This window comes from Mycteria americana, chromosome 2, assembly GCF_035582795.1.
Source record: "Mycteria americana isolate JAX WOST 10 ecotype Jacksonville Zoo and Gardens chromosome 2, USCA_MyAme_1.0, whole genome shotgun sequence".
Lineage (NCBI taxonomy): Eukaryota > Metazoa > Chordata > Aves > Ciconiiformes > Ciconiidae > Mycteria > Mycteria americana.
In genome coordinates, this window is record NC_134366.1 from 175,075,924 (window position 1) to 175,092,406 (window position 16,483).

The window sequence follows — 16,483 nt, forward strand, 5'->3', positions numbered from 1 at the left end:
TGCCGGGGCACCCTATGAGCCACGTTGGCCACCCCGCCACCCATGCTGGCCACCCCATGGGACGCCCCCGAGCACCCTATAAGCCACACCAAGGGTGACGCCAAGCTCCCCGTGTGCTGCCGCGGGGCACCCCCCACCGACACCGCCGGGCAGCCGGTGAGCCGTGCTGGACCATCTCCCACAGGACCTGCCGTGCCCGGCGCCGGGCACCCTCGGGCACAGCGGGGATGCCCAGGTGGCCGAGACCTGGTAGATGGGTGGCCAGGGGACCGGGGCGGGGCATGGTGGCAGGTCGGCGGTGCCAACCCCGGTACCCAGCGGTATTTGGCGCAGGGCAACCGGTGGGCCCCGTCCCACGGCGTGAGCGTCGTCGCTGCTGCAGTCCTCGGGGACGCCAGGCACCGGCATTGGCACCGATGGCCCCGATGTTGTCCCCTCTGCCGTGGCCGTGGCTGCGGGCGCCACGGTCCCCACGGGGAAATGCCGGGGGCGGGGGTGGTAATGGGGCCGGTAACGGTGAGGGCACATGGCGGGCAAGGGTGCGGGTACCAGGACGGGCGCGGGGGTAACGGAGCCCGTGGTGGCTAGCGGGGCAGGCAGGGTGACCAGGACCTTGCCCGCCCCGGCACGCCACGTGCCGCCCCGGCACGGCACGCACTGCCGAGCCGCTAACCATTAACCCGGGCTCTCTCCCTGTCCCTCGGCCGCACTCGCCCACGGCTCTGGCTCCTGCCCCGGCCATGGAGGCGGTTGGCACCTCGGGGGGCACTGGCCTCCCCCCGTCTCCGGTGAACCCCGGCAGCCAGCACGCACCGCCGTCCCCCCTGCAGTCCCTGCTTGAGCGGGCTGCTGCCATCGAGGAGGAGCTGGCCCAGGTGAGAGCCCCACGGGTCCCCGTGGCCACCCAGAGCCCCACGGGACCCACAGACACCCACAGCCACAGAGGCCCATGGGTCCCACTGGCCACCCACAGGTCCCCGTAGCCACCCATGATCCCAGAGCCCCATGGGTGGCCATGGCCACCCAGAGCCCCATGGGTCCCCATAGCCACCCAGGGATCCCCATGGCCACCCAGAGCCCCATGGGCCCCCACAGCCACCCACAACCATGCATCCCTGTCCCCAGAGCCACCTGCATCTCTACACCCACTCGTGTCCCCGTGTCCCCCTCCAGGTCCCTGTGGTCCCCAGGTCCTTGCAGTCCCCCCAGGTCCCCACGACCACCCAGATCCCATGTCCCCAAAGCCACCCCCATCCCCAGACCCCTTGTCCCCATGGGTCCCCACAGCCCCACATCCCCAAGCGACCAATCCTACCCTGGTGTCCCCCATCCTTTGGGGTGCTCTGGGATGCTCCGGGGTGCCCTCCCCCTCCCCCAGCCCCCCCGGGATTCGAGGGGGGGACATGGGGGGGACACAGGACGGTGTCCCCGCTGAGCCACCTCCTGTCCCCAAGGGTGAGGACAAGCCCTTCACCGAGGTCACCCGCTGCCATTCGGGGGACGCAGTTGCCACCGGCCGCCAGCCCCTCACCTTCCTCCGGCAGGTAACGGGGAGCCCCACGGCTGCCTGCACTCTGGGGGGGGGGGCCCACAGCCGGACACCCCCACCCCACAGCCGTGGGGCCATTGAGCATCAATCCAGGCACCACCAAAGCAGATGTGGGGCACAGCTGGATCCATGACCCCCCACATCCCCCCCAGCACCCTGGGGATGGGTGGGGGGGGCCAGATCCTGACCCTGGGGGTGCCGCAGGGTGTCGGGGGGGGCTGTGACCGGCGGGACGGCCGGGTCCCCGCAGGTGGCTGCCATCTGCGCGTACCCCGAGCTGCTGGGCGCCGAGTGCCTGCCGGCGGATGCCAAGCGGCGCGCGGGCCGGATCCTGCAGCACCTGCACGGCGGCAGCCCAGGTACGGCGGGGACGGGCACGCCGTGGGGAGGGCTAGCCTCACAGACGGGGTGTGCGGCACGGAGGGTTCACTGGATGCGGTGACGCCGGATCCGTCCCCAGGGGCGTACAACCTGGAGTACGTCACTGAGACCGTGGCCGAAAAGGTGGCCCGTTACCTGGAGCAAAGGGACGATGGCATCCCCAGCGACCCCCGCTGCATCGTCCCCTGCAGTGGCACCGCGGCGGCTGTGGTGGTGAGCGTGGCACGGGGACCAACGGTGGCACCTCCATGGTCTTGGGGACACCGAGGACCCTCCAGCCACAGTGGCTCTTCCCGGCAGGACGTGATGACGCTGCTGGTGGACGAGACGGCAGCGCAGCCAACGGGCGTGCTGGTACCGGTGCCGGGTCCCCCGCTCCATGGGGCAGCAGCGGGGCTGGCGGGGGCCCTGGCCGTGCCGTACCCGCTGGCCGAAGAGCGAGGCTGGGCCGTGGCCGGTGGGGCGGTGCGGCAGGTGCTGCGGTGGGCGCGGGCGAGATGCCACCCCAAGGTGCTCTGCGTCGTCAACCCCGGGGACCCCACAGGTGAGTGGGGGGGGACACGGGTGGCTGCCCCGTGCCTCAGTTTCCCCCATGTGGGGGGACAAAAGTGGGCTCCCCACGCACGGTGGGAGGGGACACGAGTGGGGTCCCCCCAGCAGGGCACGTGCTGAGCCGGCAGAACATGGAAGACGTCATCCGGCTGGTGGCCGAGGAAAACCTCCTGCTGCTGGCGGACGAGGTGGGTGCCGGTGGGGGCTGGGGGGGGCCGTGCCCCCCACCCCGGCCCCCCCTGAGCCCTGGGTGCTGCAGGTGCTCCAGGACAACGTGGCCACCCCCGGCCGCCCCTTCCTCTCCTTCAAGCGGGTGCTGTGGGAGATGGGTGCTCCGCTCTCCTCCACCGTCCAGCTCGTCTCCTTCTACTCTCTCTCCAAGGGGATTGGGGGGTGAGTACCGACCCCCCAAACCCCCCCAAACCCCCCCAAACCCCCTTTCCCAGCCCCCTCCACCCTGCTGCTCCCCCAGGGGCGGTTTCCGAGCAGGTTTCTTCGAGCTGGTGAATATCGACCCGAGCGTCCTGAAGTGCTTCTACACGTGGGGGCTGTCGGTGTATCCCCCCATCCTGGGGCAGGTGATGCTGGATACGGCCATGGAGCCCCCGCTGCCCAACGAGACCTCCCACATGGCCGTGGAGGAGGTGGGGAACACCGGGTCCTCTCCCACGCTCTGGCTGAAGGAGAGGCGGGTGCTGTGCAGCCCACCTCCATCTCCATCCCATCCCATCCCATCCCATCCCATCCCCATCCCATCCCATCCCATCCCATCCCATCCCCACCTCCATCCCCATCCCATCCCATCCCATCCCATCCCCATCCCATCCCATCCCATCCCATCCCCACCTCCATCCCCATCCCATCCCATCCCATCCCCATCCCATCCCATCCCATCCCATCCCCATCCCCATCCCCATCCCATCCCATCCCATCCCATCCCATCCCATCCCATCCCCATCCCATCCCATCCCATCCCATCCCCATCCCATCCCCATCCCATCCCCACCTCCATCCCCATCCCATCCCATCCCATCCCCATCCCATCCCATCCCATCCCATCCCCATCCCCATCCCCATCCCATCCCATCCCATCCCATCCCATCCCATCCCCATCCCATCCCATCCCATCCCATCCCCATCCCCATCCCCATCCCATCCCATCCCCATCCCATCCCATCCCATCCCATCCCCATCCCCATCCCATCCCCATCCCATCCCATCCCATCCCATCCCATCCCATCCCCATCCCATCCCATCCCATCCCCACCTCCATCCCCATCCCATCCCCATCCCATCCCATCCCATCCCCATCCCATCCCATCCCATCCCATCCCATCCCCATCCCCATCCCCATCCCCATCCCATCCCATCCCATCCCCATCCCATCCCCATCCCATCCCCATCCCATCCCATCCCATCCCATCCCATCCCATCCCCATCCCATCCCCATCCCATCCCATCCCATCCCCATCCCATCCCATCCCCACCTCCATCCCCATCCCATCCCATTCCATCCCATCCCATCCCCATCCCATCCCCATCCCCATCCCATCCCCATCCCATCCCATCCCATCCCATCCCATCCCCATCCCATCCCATCCCATCCCCATCCCCGTCCCATCCCATCCCATCCCATCCCATCCCATCCCCATCCCCATCCCATCCCATCCCCACCTCCATCCCCATCCCATCCCATCCCATCCCATTCCATCCCATCCCATCCCATCCCATCCCCACCTCCATCCCCATCCCATCCCATCCCATCCCATCCCCATCCCATCCCATCCCATCCCCATCCCCATCCCCATCCCATCCCATCCCATCCCATCCCCATCCCATCCCCATCCCATCCCCATCCCATCCCATCCCATCCCATCCCATCCCATCCCATCCCATCCCCACCTCCATCCCCATCCCATCCCATCCCATCCCATCCCATCCCATCCCATCCCCATCCCATCCCATCCCATCCCCATCCCCATCCCATCCCATCCCATCCCATCCCATCCCATCCCATCCCCATCCCCATCCCATCCCATCCCCACCTCCATCCCCATCCCATCCCATCCCATCCCATCCCATCTCACCCCACCCCACCCCACCCTCCCGCTCACCCCCTCCCACCCCAGCACAGGCAGGGGCTGCGCCGTGACCTGGCCCACAACGCCCGGCTGGTGCAGGAGCTGCTGGGCCGGGCCCCCGGCATCCGCTGCCAGCCCCTGCACGGCGGCGCCCGCGCCTTCCCCCGCATCCAGCTCCCGCCCCGCGCCCTGCGCCAGGCCCGGGTGAGCGCCCGGGGGACGGGGGACCCCAGGGCCGCGGGGCCCCGGGCAGTGGGGCACGCTGGGGACAGGAGCCACCCCAGGGACGTGGGACAGCGTGGGTGCATTGGGAACCCTCTGGTAGGGGGTGTCCTGGGGACGTGGGGCATCCTGGGGACTTGGGACACCATGGGAGATGGGACACCATGGGAGTACAGAGCATCCTGGGGACATGGGACACCCTGGGGACATGGGACACCATGGGAGATGGGACACCGTGGGAGTACAGAGCATCCTGGGGACATGGGACACCTTGGGGCCATAGGACTCTCCAGGGACATGGGACACGGTTGGAGTATGGGGCACCCTGTAGTACGGGGCGTCCTGGGGACGTGGGGCACCCTGGAGATGCACAGAAACCCATGGCATGGGGTGTCCTGGGGACGTCCTGGGGACACCCTGGGGACAGGGTGACCATCCCATCCCTCCTCCTCCAGGAGCTGGGCCTGGAGCCCGATGTCTTCTTCTGCCAGAAGCTGCTGGAGGCAACGGGGATCGTGCTGGCCCCAGGGAGCGTGTTCGGGCAGCCGGAGGGCACCCACCACGTGGGGTACGCAGGCGGGGGCGGGGGGGGCGATGGGTGACGAGAGGTGCTGGGGTGGGCGTTTGGGTGATGGGAGATGGTGGGGAGGGGCCCTTGGGGTTGATGTTTTGGGGTTGGGTGGTGGGTGGGCGACGTTGGGGGCTCATGGGTTGGCAGGGGGAGATGGTTTGGGTTGGGAAGTTGGGGTGATGGGAGATGCGGGGGGCCGGTGGGGTGGGTGGGGCTGGGGGGTTGGGTTGGGTGTCGGGGGCCGAGGGTTGGGTGGGGTTGGGGGCTGGCTGGGACGGGTGGGTGAGGACAGGTTATGGGGGGGGCCGGTTGAGGTTGGCCAACGGGGATGTCATGGATGGTGGGGCTGGTTGGGGACCACTGGGTTTGGACACCAGGAGGTTTTTTGGGGGGGGACAACGGGGATGGGGGGGTGGAACCACCCACGTCCCCACCGCGCCCCCCACCCCCAGGCTGTCGCTGCTGCTGCCGGCCGAGGCGCTGGAGCGGGTGCTGCTCGCCCTCACCGGCTTCCACGCCGCCTTCCTGCGGGACTTCTCCTGACGTGGCCCCGTCCCCTCCGGCCTCAACCCCATTAAAGCCCCCCCGCAGATCGCACCGCGCCTCCGCTTGCCCCCCACAACCCCACAGGGAGCCCCGAGGGACCCGTGGCGCGAGCGCGGGGGGGTCTCAGCCCAACCTTGTTGGGTGCTGGTGGGGCGGAGGGGGCACCCACGGGTGCCTGGTCGTAGGTGATACACAGCTCGTCCCGGCTGGTCGCTGCCCTTTTATTAGTGGGGTTTCTGAGGGGAGAGCTGGCCCTGCCCACCGTCCCCGTGTCACCTCCCCCCAGGGGACACGGGGACAGCGGCGGGGGGGAACCAGCCCCGGGACGTGGTGTGACCCCCCAGGAAGGCACAAAGAGGTTGAAGGCACTTGAAGACCACCGAGATCACCCGGAGCAGGGGCCCGGCCCGCGGCACCCGGGGCCCGGCGGGGAGTGTGGGGGGGTGGGTGCTGGTGGGTGGGTGGGGGGGTGTCGGGCGGGGGGTGCCGGAGTCGGGGCGGGAACACCGGCGTTAGGAGTATTCCTTGACGAACTTGGCGTAGAAGCTGCTGAGCTTCTCCAGCAGGACCTGCAGCTTCTCAGTGGGTGGCAGGATGGTCATCCTGGGGTACAGGCAGGGGCTGGCACCAGGGCTGGGGGGGGGACAACACCCCCACGGCACCCCCCTGCACCCCATACCTCCACCTCTGCCCCCAATAAGCCCCTCACCACCCCCCACCCCACCCATTGGGCACCCAAGACCTCCTTCCTCCCCGCGCCCCCAGACCTTCCACCCTCCTGCACCCACCTCCCCTGCCACCCCCAACTGGGGACAGGGGGTCTCGGGGTGGGGGGGTCCAGCCCCACGGTGGGACCCCAACCTGCGACCCCCCCACCTCCAGCCCTGACCCCCTCCCCGACGCCCATCCCCGTCCTGAGGCACCCACCGAAAGTGGAAGGTGCCTTCCCGCTGCCCGAACCCGCTGCCCGGCACCACGCAGATGCCCGTCTCCTCCAGCAGCTTCATGCAGAAGAACATGTCGGGGGCCTGACCCTGCGCCTGCGGGACGGGGCAGGGCTCAGCACCGCGCGCGCTGCCGCGCACGGGCACGGCGGCCTCGCGCCCGCCGACGGGGCAGGGCGCGGCCCCGCGTGTCGCGAAGGGCCTCGGTCAACGCCTGGGACTCGTCCCGCCCAGCCCCACGGCTCCCAGGACTGCTCCTGCCCAGCCCCACATTGCCCAGGATTCATCCCGCCCAGCCCCACGGCACTCGGGACTGATCCCGCCCAGCCCCACGGCACCTCGGCAGCGGCCAGGGCGCGGGGCGGCAGCTCGATGCGGGGGAAGGAGTACATGGCGCCCTGCACGGGGTTGCAGCGTATGCCGGGCGCTCGGTTGAAGATCTCCTGGGTGAGCCGGGCCTTGTGCGCCAGGGTGCTGAGCACCGCCTGCTTCTCCTGCCGGGACAGCTGGGCTGCGGACACCTCCTCTCCATCCCATCCCATCCCATCCCCTCCCATCCCATCCCCATCCCATCCCATCCCATCCCCTCCCATCCCATCCCCATCCCATCCCCTCCCCTCCCATCCCATCCCATCCCCATCCCATCCCATCCCATCCCATCCCCATCCCATCCCATCCCATCCCCATCCCATCCCATCCCCATCCCATCCCCATCCCATCCCCATCCCATCCCATCCCCATCCCATCCCATCCCCATCCCATCCCAATCCCATCCCATCCCATCCCATCCCCTCCCATCCCCATCCCATCCCCATCCCATCCCATCCCCATCCCATCCCATCCCCATCCCATCCCAATCCCATCCCATCCCATCCCCTCCCATCCCCATCCCATCCCATCCCCATCCCATCCCCATCCCATCCCATCCCATCCCATCCCATCCCCATCCCATCCCATCCCCATCCCATCCCATCCCATCCCATCCCATCCCCATCCCATCCCCATCCCATCCCATCCCATCCCATCCCCATCCCATCCCATCCCATCCCATCCTATCCCATCCCATCCCATCCCCATCCCATCCCATCCCCATCCCCATCCCATCCCATCCCATCCCATCCCCATCCCATCCCATCCCATCCCCATCCCATCCCCATCCCCATCCCATCCCCATCCCATCCCCATCCCCATCCCATCCCATCCCATCCCCATCCCATCCCATCCCATCCCCATCCCCATCCCATCCCATCCCATCCCATCCCCATCCCATCCCATCCCCATCCCATCCCATCCCACCCCACCCCACCCGTACCGCGATGAAGAGCTCATACGAAGGGTCCCCGGGCTGTGGGGGGTCAACGACGGCGTCCAGGAGGATCTGCCCAGGCACGGGTGGGCACAGCCGCACCGACACCAGCTTGGCCAACTGCTGCTGCACCTCGGGGTCCATGTTCACCACCTCCACGTACCCGCTGCGGAACCCGCACCTGGCACGACACGGCCCGTGGTGGCACCCACCCCCACCCACGGGGTGGGGGACGTAGGGACACGTGGGTGGGAGCCCACGGATGGAGACACCCCCCTCCCCCGCCCCAGAAGGGACCCACAGGTGGGCACCCATGAGAAGGGACCCGTGGATAGGGAGTGATGGGTGGGGACCCACGGAGGAGGAGCCCTGGACAGGGACCCACAGATGGGACCTACGGAGAGGGGTCCGTGGTGGGAACCCACAGACAAGGAGCCACCAGGCTGTGGCATCTGTGTCCTCTGAGACCCACAGAGCTGTGTCGTGTTGTCCCCACAGGGTTGTGGCATCACCACCTCCACCCCTGGGACCCACAGGGTCATAGCATCACCATCTCCACCCGTGGGACCCATGGAGCTGTGGCATCACCACCTCCACCCCTGGGACCCATGGAGCTGTGGCATCACCATCTCCACCCGTGGGACCCATGGAGCTGTGGCATCACCACCTCCATCCCTGGGACCCACAGGGCTGTGGCATCACCATCTCCACCCCAGGAGATCCATGGGGTGGTAGCATCACCACCCCCACCCTTGGACCCACGGGTCAAGCCCTCCCCATCCCAGGTCTGTAGCATCCCTTGGGACCACGGCCACCCGCACCCAGGGTGACAGTGGCCAGGGGGCCGGGGCGAGCGGGGTGGGGGGCTGCCTGGTGGTGGGACTCACTCGCCCATGAAGCCCTTGGAGACGGAGTGGAAGGAGGCCAGCTCCACCACCTCCGAGTAGGGCGGCCCCATCTCGAAGAGCACCTTCTTGAAGGAGTGGAAAGCCGAGCCCTCGGCGTAGATGTTGTCCTGGTACACCTTGGGGGACGGGGGGGTGTCACCCGGACGTCGGGGTCCCCCCGGGGATGGGGGGCACCCCACAGGTCCCACTCACCTCGTCGGCCATGAGGAAGAGCTTCTCCTCAAAGGCGAACTTGATGACGTCCTCGATGCACTGCCGGCTCTGTACCTGGCCTGGGGGGACGCGGCGTCAGGGGACATCGTGGTGCTGGCACTGGGGGGGGGGGGGGTCCCCAGCCACGGCACCGGCTGGGTTTTGGGGGGCCCAGCCCTGGTACTGGCTGGGTTTTGGGGGTCCTGGTCCCAACCACAGTACCAGTAGAGCACTGGGGGTCCCAGTCCCAGCACTGATGGTGCCAGCCCCAGTCCAGGTCCCAGTAGGGAACTGGAATCCCAGCACCAGCCCAGGGGTCCCAGTCCAGTCTTGGGGGTCCCAGTCCAGTCTTGGATCCCCTTCCCAGCCCTGGGGTCCCAGCCCTGGGGTCCCAGTCCAGCCTAGAGGTCCCAGTCCTGGGGTCCCCGTCCAGTCTTGGTGTCCCAGTTCAGTCTTGGGGTCCCAGCCCAGGGGTCCCAGTCCTGGGGTCCCCGTCCAGTCTTGGTGTCCCAGTTCAGCCTTGGGGTCCCAGCCCAGGGGTCCCAGTCCTGGGGTCCCCGTCCAGTCTTGGTGTCCCAGTTCAGTCTTGGGGTCCCAGCCCAGGGGTCCCAGTCCAGCCTAGAGGTCCCAGTCCAGCCTTGGGGTCCCCGTCCAGTCTTGGGTCCCCTTCCCAGCCCAGGGGTCCCCAGCCCAGGGGTCCCGTCCCCAGGTACCGGTGGGGTTGCCGGGGTTGATGATGCAGAGGACGCGGGGACAGCAGTGCCGGCGTCCCTCGGCCAGCGCCCGCCGCAGCTCGGCCACGTCCAGCGCCCAGCAGTGCTCCTCGTCCAGGTAGTAGTTGAGCTGCACGGCGCTGAGCTCGGCGATGGCGGCCGAGTAGAGGGGGTACTGCGGGATGGGGATCAGCACCCCCGTGCGCGAGCCCCCCGACCCGGACACCAGCAGCTTCAGGATGCTCTGCGGGGGGACGGGGAGAGGGGCGGCGTGGGCATGGGGACGGCGTGGGGACAGCGAGGGGACAGGGTGGTGTGGGGACAGGGTGGGGACAAGGGTGGTGTGGGCGTGGGGACAGTGAGGGGACAGGGTGGTGTGGGGACAGGGTGGTGTGGGTGTGGGGACAGTGGGGGACAGGGTGGTGTGGGGACAGGGTGGGGACAAGGGTGGTGTGGGCATGGGGACAGCGTGGGGACAGGGTGGTGTGGGGACAGGGTGGGGACAAGGGTGGTGTGGGTGTGGGGACAGTGGGGGGACAGGGTGCTGTGGGGACAGGGTGGTGTGGGCATGGGGACAGCGTGGGGACGGGGACAGTGTGGGGACAGGGACGCTGTGGGGACAGGGACAGTGTGGGGACAGGGACTGTGTGGGGACAGCGATGGTATGGGCACAGGGACAGTGTGGGGACGGGGACAGTGTGGGGACAGGGATGGTGTGGGGACAGGGACAGTGTGGGGACAGCGATGGTATGGGCACAGGGACAGTGTGGGGACGGGGACAGTGTGGGGACAGGGATGGTGTGGGGACAGGGTGGTGTGGGCATGGGGACAGTGAGGGGACAGGGTGCTGTGGGGACAGTGGGGGGACAGGGATGGTGTGGGCACAAGGACAGTGTGGGGACAGGGACGCTGTGGGGACAAGGGACAGTGTGGGGACAGCAATGGTATGGACACAGGGACAGTGTGGGGACAGGGACAGTGTGGGGACAAGGACAGTGTGGGGACAGGGACAGTGTGGGGACAGCGATGGTATGGGCACAGGGACAGTGTGGGGACGGGGACAGTGTGGGGACGGGGATGGTGTGGCCAAGGGGACATCATGGGGACAGGGACAGTGTGGGAAGAGCCTGGTCACAGCAGTGCCAGGGGCAGGGTGCTGGCACAGGCCCCATGGAGGCGTGGGGACACCCAGGAGGCGTGGGGACAGCGGGGACACATCGTCCCCCGTGCCACCCCCCCGCCACCCCCCCATCTTGGCACTGCCCGTCCCGGGGCCGGCGCCAACCCCGGCACAAAGGTCCCTTTGTGGGTGCCCGCCGTGGGAACGGCCGGCGGGTGGCACCCGGCCCGGGGAGCGGGTGACAGCGGGGGACGGCCGACGTCCCCGTACCACGATGGCATCGCTGGCCCCGGTGGAGAGGAAGATGTCCTGGGGCTTGGCGGGGACGCCGTCGCGGCGCTGGAGGAAGCGTGCCACGTCCTGCCGCACCAGCTCGATGCCGGGGCTGGCGCTGTAGGCACCTGGCAGAGGGGACACGGGGGTGACACGGGGTCCGGGAGGTGACACGGGGTGGGTGTCCCCATCCCGAGCGCCGGGCACTCACCGGCGCTCTGCCCGCCGCAGGCTGCCAGCAACCGGCGGGCCCGATCCTTGGCGTCCTCGGGGATGGAGGGTTCGGTCAGCAGCTCGGGGTACAGGCACAGGGCTGTCACCTGGGGGGGGACCCGCTCAGCCCCGGGACGCCTGGGTCCCCTCCCGGACACCGGGGTGTCCCCCCCGTGTCCCCTCCCGTTGTCACCCACCCCAGCCCCGGGTACCTGGCGGAGGAAGGTGATGGGTTTCTGCCCCATGGCCTGGGCGTCACCGATGTTCGCCTTGATCACCTCGGTGAAGGGCTTGGGGACACCCTGTGGGGACAGGGACGGGGACGGGGACGGGGACGGGGATGGGGACAGGGTCAGGGACAAGAATGGGGAGAGGGGACACGGATGGGGACGGGGACAGGGACAGGGACAGGGACAGAGACAGGGTCAGGGACAGGGGCAAGGATGGGGTCAGGGACAGGGACAGGGACAGGGTCAGGGACAGGGTCAGGGACAGGGATAGGGATGGGGACAGGGTCAGGGACAAGAATGGGGAGAGGGGACACGGATGGGGACAGGGACAGGGACAGAGACAGGGCCAAGGATGAGGTCAGGGATGGGGACAGGGATAGGGATGGCAATGGGGACAGTGACAGCAATGGGGATGGGGACAAGGATGGGAACAGGGTCAAGGACGGGGACGGGGATGGGGACAGGGGACAGGGACAGGAATGGGGATGGGGAGAGGGGACACACGGGGACAGGGATGGGGACAGAGACAGGGTCAGGGACAGGGTCAGGGATGGGGACGGGGACAGGGGTGGGACAGGGACAGGGAAGGGGATAGGGGACAGATGGGGACAGAGACAGGGTCAGGGACAGGGACGGGGACAGGGATGGGACAGGGACAGGGACAAGGATGGGGACAGGGTCAGGGGACAGGATCTGGCCACCCCCACCCCGGTGATGGCCCCGGGATGGGGACAGTGGGGACATGGGGACACTGGGGACAACTGGGACACGGGCATGGCTGGGAATGGGGACACCGGGGACAGCTGGGACTTGGGGACCTCGGGGACACTGGGACATGGGGACACTGGGGACATGGGAACACTGGGGACAACTGGGACTTGGAGACCTCAGGGATGACTGGGACGTGGGGACCTTGGGGACACTGGGGACACTGGGGACATGGGGACACTGGGGACAGCTAGGACTTGGGGACCTCGGGGATGGCTGGGACATGGGGAGCTTGGGGACACTGGGACATGGGGACACTGGGACATGGGGACACCAGGGACACGGGGACACTGGGGACACGGGGACACTGGGGACAGCTGGGACTTGGGGACCTCGGGGACACTGGGGACACTGGGACATGGGGACATGGGGACACTGGGACATGGGGACACTGGGGACAACCGGGACTTGGAGACCTCAGGGATGACTGGGACGTGGGGACCTTGGGGACACTGGGGACACTGGGACATGGGGACACTGGGGACATGGGGACACTGAGGACAACTGGGACACGGGGATGGCTGGGAATGGGAACACCGGGGACAGCTGGGACTTGGGGACCTCGGGGACACTGGGGACACGGGGACACTGGGACATGGGGACACTGGGGACAACTGGGAGTTGAAGACCTCAGGGATGACTGGGACGTGGGGACCTTGGGGACACTGGGGACACTGGGCCCCGGGGACACCGGGGAGCGCAGCCCCCAGCCCGGCAGGGCTGCGGTGACGTCCCCAAGGCCCGGGGGTGGCCGCGGCCACCTCCCGCCCAGCCCCGGACTTTGGCCACCTCGGCGGGAGCCCGGACTCTGCCCCCCCCCCCCCCCCCCCCCCCCCGCCTGGCACCGTCGTCACCCAGCTTGGGGACGCACCGGGCACCCTGGGGGTATTTGGGGGGGGGGGGGGGGGGGCATGGGGGGGACGCAGGGCTCCCCTGGGGACGCCGACGGGGTCCCCCAGCACCCCTGGGGGTGCTGGGGGACCCCGTCGGCGTCCCCAGGGGAGCACCCACCCCACCCCCACCCAGCACCCAAGGGTGCCCAGGGCTGGGTGCCAGGGACAGGGAGTGCCAGGGCGAGGCGGGGCTGGCACCCTGCCCCCGTGTCCAGAGTTGGGTGCTGGGGGGGGGGGGGGTGTTAAAAAATGGGTGCTGGGCCCCCCCCACCCATGGGTCACCCCCCAGCACCCATGGGTCACCCCCCAGCACCCATGGGATACCCACCCCCCCCCCACCCATGGGACCCAACCGGTCCCACGGCAGCGTGGGAAGGGGCCCAGGTGGGTGCAGGGACAAGGGGGGGGCGGGGGGGGGGGGGCCCGATCCTGCACCCCGATATCCTGCGGGGGGGGGGGGGGGGGGCCGGGGGGGGAGGGTTTGGGGGTGCTCGGGGGGGTCCCCAGTCTGGTGGGTCCGGGGGGGGGGCAGTGATTGGGTGAGGGGGTCCCGGGTGGGGGGTCCCCGGGTTTGGGGGGGTCCGGGGGGGGTCCCCATTCTGGGGGTTCCCCAGGGGTAGGGGGGCCTGGGTGGGGGGGTTCAGGGGTGCCCGGGGGTGGGGTGTCAGGTTTTGGGGTGCCCAGCTGGGGGGGGGGTCCCCGGCTCTGGGGGTGACTCAGGGGGGTCCCCAGGCTGGGAGTTCCCAGGTTTGGGGGTGCCCGGGGAGGGGGGTCCCCATTCTGGGGGTTCCCCAGGGGTAGGGGTCCTGGGTGGGGGGGGTGCTGGGTCTGGGGGTACCGCGGCTCTGGGGGTTCCCGGGGGGGGTCCCCAGTCTAGGGGGTGCCCAGGCTGCCTGGGTGGGGGGGTCCTCGGGTCTGGGGGTGCCCGGAGGTGGGGTGCCGGGTTTGGGGGTGCCCAGCTGGGGGGTCCCCGGCTCTGGGGGTCCCGGGGGGCGGGGGGGTCCCGGCTCTGGGGGTGCCCGGCTCTGAGGGTCCCCGGGGTTTCCCTGACGCTGGGGGTGCGCGGCTCTGGGGTTCCCCGGCTCTGGGGGTCCCGGCTCTGGGGGTCCCGGCTCTGGGGGTCCCGGAGGGGGTTCCCCAGTTCTGGGGGTGCCCGGCTCTGGGGGTCCCGGGGATTTCCCCGACGCTGGGGGTGCCCGGAGGGGGTTCCCCAGCTCTGGGGGTCCCGGGGGTTCCCCGGCTCGGGGGGTGCCGGGGGGGTCCCGGGGGTGCCCGCTTTGGGGGCGCGGTACCTGCCGCAGGTCCTGCTCCAGCTGCAGGGCGCGGGTGACGATGGGGCCCCGCACCGCGTACTCCACCCGCCGCACCGCCGGGTTCATGGTGCCGGGGGTCAGCACCGGCCCCCGGCCCCCCCCGGGGCCCGAGCCCGGGGCCGGTCCCGGTCCCGTTGCCGCCGCCGCCGCCGCCGCCGCCATGGCCCGCCCGGCCGGGAGCCTGCGGGGCCGCAGCGCCCTCAGCGCCCGCATCGCCCCGGGGCCACCGGCACCGGCCCCGGGCGGAGACGGAGCCACCCCCCCCACCCCCCCCCCCGCCCCCCGGCACCGCCCCGGGCAACGGGCACCGGCACCGGCACCGGCACCGCCCCGGGCAGCGGGGCAACGAGCGGCGGGGCCGGGCACCAGCACCGGGCACCGGGACAGGGGACAGGGAACCGGGCACCGGCACCGGCGGCAACGGGGGCGGCACCGTGACCGGGACCCGGGCACCGGGACCGGCACCGGGCGGGGTCTCGGGAGCGTGCGGTGCTGCCACGGAGTGTCCTGGCCCGCGGGCTGGGGGGGGCACGGGGGGACACGGGGACGTGGGACATGGAGGGACAGGGGGACACGGGGCACAGGGACATGGGGGGACACGGGGGACACAGAGGGAGATGGGACACAGGGACAATGGGGGACACGTGGGGACATGGGGGGACATGGGACACAGGGATATGGGGGGACACGGGGGACACGGGGGACGGTGACATGGGGACACGGGGATGTGGGGACATGGGGGACACAGGACATGGGGACACGGGGACACGGGGACACAGGAGAGATGGGTGGGGCACAGGGGCAGGGGAGACACGTGGACAGAGGGACGGGGGACATGGAGGGACATAGGGGACATAGGGGGACATAGGGGACATGGGGGGACATGGGGGGCACGGGACACGGGGACACGGGGGATGATGACATGGGGATGTGGGGACATGGGGGACACAGGACATAGGGACACAGGACATAGGGCCACAGGACATGGGGACACGGGGAGAGAGGACATGGGGACATGGGGGACACAGGGACATGGGGGATGATGACATGGGGGGACACAGGGACACGGGAGGACACGGATATATGGACATGGGGGGACGTGGGGATGGGGGACACAGGGACACGGGGGGACACGGGGGACGATGACATGGGGACGTGAGGACACTCAGGCCCGGCAGCGGGGCCACGGGGCGACCCACAGCGGACCCCGCGTGGGAGATGTGGGGCTGGGACCCACGGGGACAACTGCCACCAGGGCGGGGGGGGGGGGACGGGACGACACGACTGTCCCCCTGCCCCACAGCCCCATAGCCCCCCCCAGGCCCCCCAGTGCCCCATAGCCCCCCCAGTGCCCCCCAGCCCCATAGCCCCCTGCCCCATAGCCCCCCCGCCCCCCAGCCCCCACTGACCCGCGCTGCTTCATGGCCCCCCACTGCCCCACAGCGCCCCCTACCGGCTCCAACGGCCGCCCCCGCAAAGCCCCGCCCCCCCTCCTCCGAAGCCAATCAGTGCACGGAAGAGCGGGCGCTGGCCCCGCCCACCCGAAGCCGATTGGCTGCAGCTGATGCCCCGGCAATGGAGGGGGCGGGGACACCCAACTGCCGGGGAGGGGGGGGGAGTAACGGGGGGTAACGGCCAAGCTATGGGGTGCCCCATAGAGACCCCTCACTACGGGTGCCCCATAGAGACCCCTGGCTGTGGGGTGCCC

The 16,483-nt window shown here is 69.8% G+C and overlaps 3 protein-coding genes across 3 annotated transcripts; 2 read left to right on the forward strand and 1 right to left on the reverse strand.

Moving 5' to 3' along the window:
* The first annotated feature begins 643 nt into the window (after positions 1–643).
* LOC142406536 (alanine aminotransferase 1-like) lies at positions 644–1,991 on the forward strand. The gene is made up of 3 exons (XM_075495484.1): positions 644–875; positions 1,455–1,544; positions 1,827–1,991. Exons 1-3 carry the CDS (start codon positions 741–743, stop codon positions 1,989–1,991), a joined length of 390 nt encoding a protein of 129 aa, XP_075351599.1. The 5' UTR covers positions 644–740.
* Positions 1,992–2,353: 362 nt separating this feature from the next.
* LOC142406537 (alanine aminotransferase 1-like) lies at positions 2,354–5,936 on the forward strand (the record flags this gene model as incomplete). Its single annotated transcript, XM_075495485.1, has 7 exons — positions 2,354–2,474; positions 2,591–2,670; positions 2,742–2,875; positions 2,955–3,126; positions 4,612–4,767; positions 5,241–5,353; positions 5,809–5,936. Coding segments are annotated over 7 exons (867 nt in total), but the record flags the coding sequence as incomplete, so codon positions are not given.
* Positions 5,937–6,116: 180 nt separating this feature from the next.
* Positions 6,117–14,998, reverse strand: LOC142406849 (alanine aminotransferase 1-like). Its single transcript, XM_075495775.1, has 11 exons — positions 14,755–14,998; positions 11,784–11,873; positions 11,570–11,678; positions 11,356–11,486; positions 9,966–10,209; positions 9,253–9,332; positions 9,040–9,176; positions 8,159–8,333; positions 7,185–7,340; positions 6,830–6,942; positions 6,117–6,505 (listed from the first exon to the last, which is right to left on the reverse strand). Exons 1-11 carry the CDS (start codon positions 14,986–14,988, stop codon positions 6,415–6,417), a joined length of 1,560 nt encoding a protein of 519 aa, XP_075351890.1. The 5' UTR covers positions 14,989–14,998; the 3' UTR covers positions 6,117–6,414.
* Between the last annotated feature and the right edge of the window lie 1,485 nt (positions 14,999–16,483).